The sequence below is a fragment of the Anguilla anguilla genome, chromosome 4, assembly GCF_013347855.1.
Source record: "Anguilla anguilla isolate fAngAng1 chromosome 4, fAngAng1.pri, whole genome shotgun sequence".
NCBI lineage: Eukaryota > Metazoa > Chordata > Actinopteri > Anguilliformes > Anguillidae > Anguilla > Anguilla anguilla.
In genome coordinates this window covers 59,527,130-59,539,323 of record NC_049204.1, presented here as the reverse complement: position 1 = coordinate 59,539,323, position 12,194 = coordinate 59,527,130, and the positions used below count along the sequence as shown (strand labels likewise).

Below are 12,194 nucleotides of genomic sequence, written 5' to 3'. Positions count from 1 at the left end.
GCCCGTTCCCATCTCCCTGCGCTGTATGGGTGAAAAAACGGAGCCTGTTCCAGTGAGTTCTGTACAGCCTGTTCTGCATGTAAATCCCCAGAGTTTGTGTTGTGACATGCCTGAGGCCCTCAGAACTCTGCCAGCAGCACACTCAACTGCCTGTCAATCACGTTCTGAGCAGAGGACAATGTGGCTGCAACTCGCGATGGACTTGGCTGAACTTTTTTTTTTTAAACTTCCTTTTCCTTCTTAGATTTCACCTATTAACATTACATGGTTATCACCAAAGTGCATTGTTTTCCTCTATCGGTGTAAAGTGGAACTGCTTGTCAGAGCTCTTTAACTGCTGGAGAACCTAGCTCATAAATGACCACAAAAATACTTAGCTTCCCAAGTTTGTTGTCCACAAATGTATTCCATTCAGTGAAATGTTAACCTCAGTTTAGTTGAAGAGAAGGATATTGTGCTGCATTGATTTCTGCAGCGTACAGAAGCACAAAGTTACTGAGGGTAACGTGCCTCTTTAAGCCCCAATTAAGCCTTCAGAATGTAAAGTCATGCAAAAAAATAAATAAATTAAAAAAATTAACCAGGACTGCCAACTAAAAGCAAAACAGAAACCCTAACATTTGAAAGCTTTGCACTGGAGACACAAGTAAGAGAGGCAGTCCCTTGAACCTTCGCAGCATGCAACATCTTTTTTTACCTGCAGCCAGAAAAATTCCATTGTGCTGTTAGGGGGTTTTTTCGTTGTTGGTGAACTCCGGCGCAGAGTCCGCGTGGGCTCGAGCGTGCTCACGCGTGCGCAGGCTGTAGCTCCGGATGAAAAGCCATGGAAACCGGGCCGTTGACGGCTGCCAGTAGTGCATCGTGGGTGAGCAGCGCCCTTTAAGGAAAGATCCTTCAGCGCACTCCCCGGCCACAGCTGACGTACTTGGTAAAAAAGCAAAGACCTCCAGTGGAGAATTGAGCGAAAAGCCATATGTTCATAGAATATATATATATATATATATATATATATATATATGTATATGTATATGTATAAATTCAGGGATGGAAATAGACTCCTATTGCAGAGCTGATCAATTCTACATTTCAGAAGATTTATTAAACCATCTTCCTAACATTGACCGTGTAAAAATAAGACAGAAAACCAAACAGAAATATGATAATCATGATGTATTGTATCATAATGTATTCAATGAGAAGTTCTATGCATCAAGAGTCGTATTTGCATTCCCTTGTAATATGTTGTTCTGGATATAAGTGCCAAAAAATTGTGTACTGTATTGTAATACAGGGTTTACTGTAAGCAGTGGATTTAAAAATGTTTGTTTGTTGTATGTTTTTTAAAATAGAAAATGTTTGAAACAACACTGAGTATGAATTCTTATTTGCATTTTAAAGATTCCTAACAGAATGGGAAGCATTGGGAAAGTAATCAAATTCTGATCAATATTCATTTTGGTTGATGGCAGTTCATCCTTGTGAAATTAAAGAAAAAGAACCAGTCACATAATTTAAAGAAACACCCACAACCTAGTTCAACGGTAAGCTTTATTGCATGAACTTGTCACACATCGTTTTCAAGCCTTACCATCCAAAATAAAAGCTGTAGTAATTTTTCAATTGAACAAATGAAAGCCCATCATCTCCAATGATGGCACTGTCTTTCTGAACAATAACTAAAGTTGACATCCACACAGTAATGCCCCACTCCAGTACAGCAGTCTGTGTGTCTGTGTGTGCGTGTGTGTGTGCGTATGTGTGTGTGTGCGCGTTTGCGCGTGTGTGTGGTTTGTGTGTGAGTGTGCGTGTGCATGTGGGTATGTGTGTGTGTGTGCGTGTTCATGTGGGTGTGCATGTGTGTGTGGTGTGTGTGAGTGTGTGTGTGTCTCTGCGGGGCTGTTCCCTCCATAGGGGGTGTCTGGCTGCAGATCTGTGGCGCTTCCCTCCGACACTAATTAGTGTGAATAATCAGAGCACCGCCAGAGCGCTTCTGCAATATTTAACAGCCTTGGGGTAACACCCATGTAAGCCTACATGTAGGAACACTGCTCGTTTGTACGAACATATCAAGGGTGCCATTTCCAATCCATGCTCGCTATAAATGGAATAAAGACTTTCCAGAAGTTATATCTACAGGTACCGAAAGGAATAAAGGCAAATAATTTCCTAGGTACCACCATACACTGTTTTTACATCTTGTGCATTTTGTGCAAGATCCTCCCTTCCAACGGCATCTAACCCAGAGAAAAACAACAGCACATAATACCTCAGTTCCTCTGAGTTTGCTTTCGATGCAACACGTTGTCTGCAAAGACGTGTGAAGTCATCCACATTTGTGTGTGGTTATACAGAACCGCAACTGTGAGCCGATTGGGATTTTGGCTGGGAAATGTGTTCACTTTTTTAAAAAAAAGTCTATTCCACATGATAAACAAAAATAACCATCTTTATCCCAATTCCTCAGTTATTTGTCACATGACATAGAGTCCAAATATGGTGCGCAGGGACCCATAGACCAATACAGTGGCAGCAAGTTGAAAGCGGTACCATGCAAGTTAGCTCAGTAATGTGTTAGCATTAGCGATTCAGGGCTAACCCAAGTGATTTCAGGCTTAGTGTAACTGCTGCACTCCGCGCATGGGTGCCATTTGGGTTTTCGTGTTCTCTGGATAAAAACTGCTATATTTGTATTCTCAAAAGAATATAAGGCGTGACATACACCCAGAGGAAAATACTGTGTTGCTGCACCATGCGGTCCAAGTACTGATATGAAATACTTACACTGAGACCAGAGTACAAATTAAACAAGTTAGCTTATCCCGTAAGCTTACACAATACCAAGTTATTCCAAGAGCCCCAATTCCAGACATTCCGTTCAGGTGATTAACAGTAACCTCCATTCCTCCATATCTGGTCAGGGAGCTGGCACAGGGAAGGTGACCTGGTTGACTGGTAAAGGTCAGAGGTCACTGAGATTGAGTTCTGCAGGGCTGTCTGACAGAGCTTCCAGGTCCCCCTCCAGATCTATACTGTCCTCTTCCCCCTTTTCCTCCAGGCTTGCTTCACCATCGTCACTTTCATCCAGTTGGGAACTGAAGTCTTGTCGTTTGCCTTGTGGACCTAAAATGAATTTTTAAAAGAGTTTTGCACATATTAATGTGTTTGCTTTCAAACAATCTGTCAGACATTCTGAAATTGTGCAAACACATTAAAAGTCTAAATTCATTGACAAAAAAAGTGCTGAAACACAGGAAAAAAGTAATAGGACAAAGTAAATTTATACTTAGACTTGCATATATTTTAATGGAGTTATAGAAAAGGCTAAAAAAGAAATTCAGACAGGAAATTAATTCTTGCAGCTGCCCAAGGCTAGTCAAAGAGATTCCAAATACGGAAACCAGAAGCTTGGAGGCCAGAGTAAATCTGTCCTGTGTGTGTGTGTGTGTGTGTCTGCGCATGTGTTGAAGACTGCAGGCATTCTGCACAACTATTAATGAAAATAACTGAAACAGGAAATCCAAAGCGCAGGTTTACAACTTGTTGCTATCGGGCACATGTAACCTTGAGTGTGGCTTAATTTTTATGAGCAGTCTGATATCACAGTGATCTTGGTAAGCTGTAAAAGCGTTTTGCTGTGTGTACAGTATGTGTGGATGCCCACAGAGGAGGGAGAGGTGGGAGAGGGGAGCTAAACCCCATAATGCCACTGCCGCAACTCCCCTGGAGTCAGCAAGAACAAAGCCAGGTTCTGACCTTACCTCCCCTCCACCTCCTAAACTGATCTCTACACCCTCAAATGTCATCAGTCCTCAAAGGTCACTTTGGTGAAGGCTACCTTTCACACTGTGCCTGGGGGCCAGGTCCAACACCAACACTGGACCAGATCAGCCTTAGGTGCCATTTGCTCAATATGACAAGTTTTGAGGTGAGGTACAGAGAGTTAAAGGAAACATTTATTTTAGTTTACCCACATTTTTGCTTTTAAGATACACAAATCCTTAAATGGGAGGTTAACAAACTTACCAAAATCTTTGTACCCAACAATCTTGGCAAGAGCAATGTATGTATGTGCATTACAAGACACATTTGCTCATCAGACATTTTGATAATTGGCCAATGTTTTATCACAAGGAAATTAGTGGGATAAGTGGCAATTTCTTTCATTAGTAGTTTATTAGCAGTAAAATAACGTGACTGTTCGCGTCTCAGCCATTAACACCCATTGATGCCTCAAGTCTGTTAATTTCACTCCCCCTCTAGAGAAATGGATTCCTTTTTATTCCATCCTTTGTTTGCTTCCCGCTCTGTCTCCACTGAATCTACAGATGTGACCACATCAAACGCGATCTGACTGACTTTAGCGAACACACACACACACACACACACCTGCACGTCAACCGGCGTGGCTGAAGCTTAGCGCACAAAAGCCCTCTCTCGGTGTGTGTTATTTCAGGCTTATCTTCCCCCTCCCCCCTCGCTCTCTCACTCTCTCTGTTTTAAATGTGAGCCCTGTCTGTTCTCCGCTGGGGTCTGGGATCCAGCGCTGGCAGAGGGCATCGCAGAAGGCGGGGCGCAGAGGCAGCTGCGGCCGTGCTCATGCCTCCATTTTGCTGTCTTTTTTTGAAGACGGTTTTGATCTCCCGAATGAGTCATCCGGGATGATTAGGATCGCTAACACACCTCAGGAATGGAAGGCTGGGAACGGGCCTCCCATAAAGCCTCTCTGCCTTTGGTGTCCCTGAGTCACGCGGACCCTCCGCAGACGTCTGAGCGTCTGAGCGTCTGAGACAGAGCTTCTCTAAATTGACTGTAAGCTCAGGGTTGTAACTAGGCTGCTGTTCCTTAGTTGACTTAGTTAATGCACTCGTGTCTTAACTACTGCTTGTATTTTTTGCATAGACTGCGTTGTTGCTGTTCTCGTTTGTGTTTGTGTTAATCAGTTTAACCAACAGGGTCCAAGCTGAACTATGCGGTTGTTCCCTGCACTTGGAGCGGTACTTCTCTCTCGGGTTTTCGACACACTTGTTCCTGGTTATGGTTATACACTTTGTTGTACGTCGCTCTGGATAAGAGCATCTGCCAAATGCCTGTAATGTAATGTAATTCACGAAAAAGCGGCTCACCTGGGTCTCTCTCCGCCCCCCAGGACGGGTCGTCCGAGCTCACCTCCCCCAGACTGGGGGTGGGGCTCCAATCCCCCTCCGAATCGGAGCCAGACGCCTCCCCGCGGCGCTCCTCGCTCCGGCTCGCGGCTGGAGACAGCGGGAAAAGCCGCACACCAGCAATTATCAAATTAGCCTCCATTAGCCGCGCTCCCGCATTCGGCTGTGCGGCTACACACTAGGAGCACTTTCGCTTCCTTTGTCAGCCAATGGCTACAAACCCATTAGAGGCATCAGACAAATTGCACATTTCTGCAATGATAAGTTAAGGTTAAGTGTCAATAAGCCAAATGCACCCATTACTTCTGTGCCTTTATGCAGTTAGTGTCATGTAGCCTCTATAGGTAACCGATATAAAACCCACATTGTCACTGAGTCTTTAGCACACAGGTCCTGGAGGTTGGGTCACGTCATGAACTCTTATGCCTCACCTGCTTTTGGTCTCGTCAGCACAGGTGCGGGACGCCTGTCTCTGAGAGTCAATCCCCTCACCTCGTCCTTGAGCTCCGAAACGCTCAACCTGCAGACACACACACACACACACACACAGACACACACACACACACGCGCACACAGAGACACACACACACACACACACAGACACACACACACACACAAACACAAACACAGACACACACACACACACAAACACAGACACAGACACAGACACACACACAGACACACACACACACACGCGCGCACACAGAGACAGAGACACACACACACACACACAGACAGACAGAGACACACACACACACACACGCACACAGAGATACACACACACACGCGCACACAGAGACACACACACACACACACACACACACAGACACACACGCGCAGAGACACACACACACACACACAAACACAAACACAGACACACACACACACACACACACACAAACACACATATACACACACACACAAACACAGACACACACACACACAAACACAAACACAGACACACACAGACACAGACACACACACACACAAACACAGACAGACACAGACACAGACACACGCACACACACACAGAGCAGTTCGGTCTTAGTTTATGACTTCTATTTCACAGCAGCAGACAGACAGGCAGTGATATCTCATGAGAAACTGGCCGGGTAGCTCAGCTGCGCAGAATACACTGCAGTGAGAAAGCCCAACCTTGACAAGCCAGGCCCTGGAGCAGCACCCCATCACAAGCAAGTGAGTCAGTACAGTACAGAAGAGTTCAGGCTAGGTTCTTCTATACAAAAAACATCTGTCTTAACAACTGGTTCAGCCTTGTAATGAGAATTACTTAAAGCCTTATTTCTTCTCCCAAGTAGAAAATATTAGCTTGTGGGTAATTTAGTTCAGTTACGTTTCTGCTTGAGAAGTGAAATTGCCTTACCACATCGGCAAATCTTTAAATGAGTCAAACTGTTTCACCTCGCGGGAAATCTTTTTGATCTTATTTAGCAAAACAAGTAATAGAAATAAGATCTGAAGTCTAAATATTAGACTAAAATACTAGTTGAGACTGAATTATTTTTTGGATTTTGCTGTGTTTTCCCCGTGGTTTGACCACAGCTGCTGACCTGAGCTGACGTATGTCCTCCTGTGTGCTCTGGTGCTGGGACATGGTTCTGGTGAGGTCCAGACTGTGTGTCCTGTAGCAGTCAGTCAGACTCTCCAGGGTCTGTGTACAACATGAGCCTCTCAGTTTTTACAGTATGCACAGAGACTACTTTCCTGTGTACTGAGCTAAAGAAATGCGTCCAAACGCAGGAAAATATTTTCAATATTAAGGATAAAGAACATGTATGTATTCACAATGCATTAAAGATAGTCTGTGTTCTTTGTACACTAACACTAATCTTTAAAGGACACTCGTTTAAAAGCCAAGCTTTTTTCAGCCATGGTAAACGGGCACATGACAGGAGAGCAGAAGTGTGTGTGACACCTTGCAGCTGCGCTCACTCTGCCTCCTCGCCTCTCTGGTCTCTGACTGCTGACGGAACATGTCTTCCTCCTGCCTCCCTGCGAAGGAGCAGAAACCAGTGCTCACGTGTACGAACACACACACACACACACACACACACACACACACAAGGCCCGACACACACACCCGCCACATACACACACAGGGACCGACACACACACCCGCCACACACACCCACACACACACACATACACAGGGACCGGCACACACACCCCGGGGAACAGGGGTCAGAGATGAGGAAGGACATCCAAAAGCCCAGCACGGTACATCTGGTCACCTTACGTCACGTTTGCCATCTCTGACTCAGCGCCCGGAGAGAGGCAGCGATCCGTCTGATTGGACAAATACCGCTGAGCCTTTTCACCCTTTCATCTGTGTGCAGGACTCCCACTCATTAAGGACTAAGCTCCTCTTCTGGGGGGTTCTCGGGGTGCTCAGTACTGGACGGGTCCAGGTAGCACAGGCGGGCTCCTGTTTTAATCACCACTGAACCGCTCTGCCTAGAAGCACTGGGAGCTCAGTTCAGCCAGGATTTATTTTCACTGACGATGCAGTGACAAAAACGGGAGCCAATCTCTCGGAAATGTTGTACAGTACTATTACAACACAAGTGTCTGTACCACTGCAAACATACATACTTATAACTAGAAGATGACACTCAGTAGAGCACATATCTCTGCAGACACTTTGTAGTCAAGATATGCCAGTTCAACGTGTTGGATATTCGCCAAAAGGTAATCATTTCTTCCATGCTTTTCAGGCGATGAACACATTGTCATGACTATGTCTCAAATAAGGCAGGAGATATGCCTGTGTAAATTCTAGCCACTCTTAAGCATTTCAGTTGGGTGCAGCAACGCCTTGTGGCTAATCAGTACTATATTTGTTCAGTGGCCAGAAATAAGCTCTCCAGCACCATTATTTGTTTAATTGGACCAATAATGTAGAGTTTGCCTATTATGTCTGCTGACAGGCACACAAAGTTTCAAGGTGTTAATGAAATCTGTTCAGAAGTTTGGCCAATTGGTGTGATAAGTTAATCAGTTCTTCATTGCCCCATGACCAAAGTTTGTTATTGCTAAATTGCTAAAAAAAAAAAAAAAAAAAGGCAGCAATATATGTTGTGTGCATGCAATACATTTGTCAGCAGAGATCTGACCGTATGACCAGCAAGCTTAACTCACTCAGCTGTTGTTTGAGCTGATCCACCTCTCTCCTCAGCTGTTCAATTTCCTCCCTCTGCATTTTGCTGCTGAAACTGCACGCGCAGAACAACAGGCCCACACAACATGATTACAGAAATGTCAATAACTGAAAGCCTTCACCTGTTACAGCACACCTGATCTCCCACCAAACAGCCCCATACTACCTGTGACTTCACACCAGCACAGGCCCCAGTGTTCTACAGCAGCAGGCCCTGAGTGTGTTGCTTGCTCTAGCGTCATTATCCCGGGCTGATTGTGATGTCAGTGCTGATGTCATAAGAAGGGATTCCGAAGTGACGCAGGCCTCACCTCTCCTCCTGGTGGGTGAGGGAAACGGCTCGGTCGATATGGCCTCTCAGGCTGCTCAGCTCTCGGCCCACCTCCCTCTTCCAGTTCTCCATCCTGCGCTCCGCTCCCGGGCTGGCGCACGCGATCGCGCTCCCTCCGACCCTCTCCTGCTCCCTGGCCTCCTCGCGCTCGCGCAACCGCCGCAGCTCCTCTGAGGAAGCACATCAGACCCCGTCATCACCACAAACCACGGGTGCCATTTCAGTCATGAGCTCCAGCCTCCTCGTATCTCACAGGGCCTACGGAAGGGTGGCAGTGACTGCATCCACAGCCTGATATTCTGCCATTACACAGAACATGCAATGAGTCACAATAATACCACGTCAATTAAGCTGTATGTTATTTGGAATACTGCGATATGAATTAGTCAATAATCAGGATGCAGACAAGTAGAACAGATGACACTAGTGAGTCTGGTAGCCATTTCATTTTAGGAATTTGGACACTGACAGATTGTCAGTCAACTCTCTCCCACTAATCTTGGCAATATTTTTCTGTTCTTTCTGGTTACTGGAGCTTGTGTTGAAAGATTTAACATTAGCAATATCATTTTATTCTAGTGACATACAGTAAGTCTCCAATTCAAGTTCCCTTGTGTTGTTAAAGATGTATTATAGAATTTACTTATTTTGCAGTTACCTGGGTTTTAAGATTAACAAAATATTTTAGAAAGAAATAAAACCTGTGACACATTTTCCTTATCCATTTGCACCACGTTAGACATCTCTAGAAACTCCCAAGATGTACATCCACACTTACTAATTTGGAAAATGTGTTTACATGTAAACAGGCACTATAAATTGAACAATTAATGTGTTCACATAAACTAAATATTCCGAATTTAAACCGCAAATGCTCCAACATCCTGAGTATTCTCTCTATGTAGTCACTGAGCCCTGTCAAGGAATTCTGCCTATAAATACATTCACTAATTATTTTGTTTTCTGTACAACACTAAGTGTGCTTCATTTCTCAAGCACTCTGTCTGACAAATCACAGCACTGCAGCAGTGCGCTTTTGCACAGCCCAGTTGGGTACAGTATGTGGATTTGTGTCGGTCCAAGTGCCTGTTATCAGTGGAAAAACACTGCTCACTCGCAGAAGGACCTTACCCTTTAAGGCCTGTAGGTGGAGCTGCTGGGACTGTCGCTCGCTCTCCATGGAGCGCAAGGCCTTGGTAAGGGACTCAATGGCCTAAAACAACATGAAAGTGCACAAAATGAACAATTTCCAAAAGGTTTTACGGCTGTGATGGTAAAGTCACAGGAAGTTAGGGCCGGTCTCTGCATGCATGCATGCATGCGCACACAGAAACACACTGCTCAGTACCGCGAGCAGCACACAGCCTCACCTGGTTTTGGCTTTGGAGCTGGGCCTGGATTCCGGCCAAGTCCTCCCACTGTGGTGCTGGACTGAGTGCGAGGGAGGGCAAGGGCCGTGGTGGAGGGGGAGGCTTAAAATCCGTCATATGAGATACCTCTCTCTCCGGAATCATATCTTCAGAAAGCAGAAGAGAAGAAGGATTAATTACACAGTTCTGGGATAAACAGAGCGAACACTTGGTCATGTCTACATTCAAATTAATCAGCAAACCATTCCCTACTGTGGATGCTGAAAAAACAGAGACCACTCCCAATGCACTATTAAATTCAAAATGGCTGAAGCATTAAATGTGGATGCTAAAAAAACAGAGCATCCAAGGAAGCTAAAACTACTATCTTTGTCATTTTTTAACCCAAAACCTTAGAGAAAATGGTAAACCACAAAAGCCGCATCATACCTTTTGGATATTTCCCTGGTGTAGCCAGTTGTCTCTGAGGGAAAAAAAGACCAATGACAATCACACACAATAGACTAGCAAATCTTGTCATCACAGTTATTGCAGACCATTCTTTTCTCTCTTCCTAACATCAGGGGCATGTGTGGTGTGTAATGGGGCCCTCTAGTGTTCAAAATTTGCCTATGGAAAGACGCTTAGCTTCTGTAGGACACACTCACATCCCTAAAGACACACGTATCAAAGGCTGTACACCTCTGCATGAGGCTCGTTTTATTTCAGATACATTTTATTTCTAATAAAAGAATAAACAATTTATATATAGTGAACACATATCTAATATATGTCAAGACCACCTATCCTGGCCAGCTGTCTCAGCAAACTACAAGTATGTTTACAAGTATGTTGATATTGGCACTACTACATACCCTATATAGTAGTGATGTTCATGCATGTGGCAATAGCAGCTTGCTTAATGAACATGGGGCTTAAGTTCTGATACGGTAATTTGCGTTTCTTTAAGTTTCAGGTTTGCTACTCACCCGGATTTTGGCCACACTGCTTTCTGCAGCAGACAGTACAGAATTTAGCTCACTGTCCCAGTTCATTTCAGGAGCAATCTGATGAAAGAAACACACAGTGGTAACACGTCACTACGCTTGCGGGTCAGGCAATCACTCTTCTTTGGTAGGATATTGCTTGTGTCGGAAGTTCTGCGACGGAAACAGCGATAGATTTGCTTAGCAGTCACATCGTTGCAGAATGTAAAGTCAGGCATTCTTCACGGTTCGGATAATCTTTACGACAACGTAACACACTGTTTCATAGTTAACCATTTAACAAGCATTGCAGTAAATGTAATTTTATTATAGCTTTATGCGGGTACAACAACAGCAGCGCATTTCTGTTGGGAACCTGAAGAGTACACGCAACACAGCGAGCTAGCTAAACGATATAATTTACCTCGCTTATCCAAGAGCCAGTTTTCTTTCAGTGTAAACTAATTCACAATTTCACTCATTCGCTTCCATTTTTGTACGTTCATATATTTCTGGTTAGCGAGCTAGATGTGTTCCTACTTATAAATATCAAGAAAAAATCTTATTTTACAAGCTAGACAGCAAGCTAACAAATTCATAACGGTCGCAAATCACAGAAGTTAGCCTGTACTGGCTCACATTTGGATTGCCTGACTAATAGTTAGCTAGGTTAGACTGCATCAATTCCGTGCGACTTCTTTGACGATCAGTGAAATTAACCGATTCGTGAAACAAAACAAACAAATGAATGATAACGTTAATTCAGTGAATGCATAATATAACCCAGTTTACTGTAAATTGGCTAGCTATGGGGACCATTCGCTCTTAACCAGCTAGCTAGCTAGCATTTGTTAGCCAGCTGATTTAACTTTGATGCGTTAATGTTGGTGCGGAATGGAAAGAAATTCAATACTGAGCGAGCTGTTCAGAGTTCACATAATATAAAATTAACTGCATAATCAAGTCATGACTGCAACTGTGAAGCTGGCTAAATACCACGTACTAGCTTCCTACTTATGTATGTCTCTTACCTATTTTAAACACTGGAGCTCTAACAGTCATGTAAATGCATTAAATTGAACTGTGGGAGTTGAAGTTAACGGCACGAAAAACCCCGTCACTGACAGACACACATTTGCGCGCGTTTTATGCAAGTTTTATGCGGATTCACTGTCTAAAAATATTTTT

General features: G+C 44.3%; 1 protein-coding gene across 6 annotated transcripts; it reads right to left on the bottom strand.

Annotated features, from left to right (window-relative positions):
* Nucleotides 1-1,530: 1,530 nt before the first annotated feature.
* Nucleotides 1,531-12,173, bottom strand: LOC118225445 (leucine zipper putative tumor suppressor 2). 6 transcript variants are annotated; one of them, XM_035413852.1, is made up of 12 exons: nt 12,038-12,173; nt 11,010-11,087; nt 10,471-10,504; nt 10,042-10,187; nt 9,803-9,884; nt 8,652-8,841; nt 8,322-8,395; nt 7,099-7,175; nt 6,734-6,834; nt 5,594-5,682; nt 5,124-5,252; nt 1,531-3,111 (listed from the first exon to the last, which is right to left on the bottom strand). In XM_035413852.1, exons 2-12 carry the CDS (start codon nt 11,073-11,075, stop codon nt 2,960-2,962), a joined length of 1,140 nt encoding a protein of 379 aa, XP_035269743.1. In that variant the 5' UTR covers nt 11,076-11,087; nt 12,038-12,173; the 3' UTR covers nt 1,531-2,959. The 6 variants fall into 6 exon arrangements, with proteins under 6 accessions (XP_035269743.1, XP_035269737.1, XP_035269739.1 ...); XM_035413846.1 differs by having other exon boundaries at nt 1,531-3,120; nt 12,038-12,172; XM_035413848.1 differs by having other exon boundaries at nt 1,531-3,120; nt 11,010-11,180; nt 12,038-12,152.
* Nucleotides 12,174-12,194: the final 21 nt, after the last annotated feature.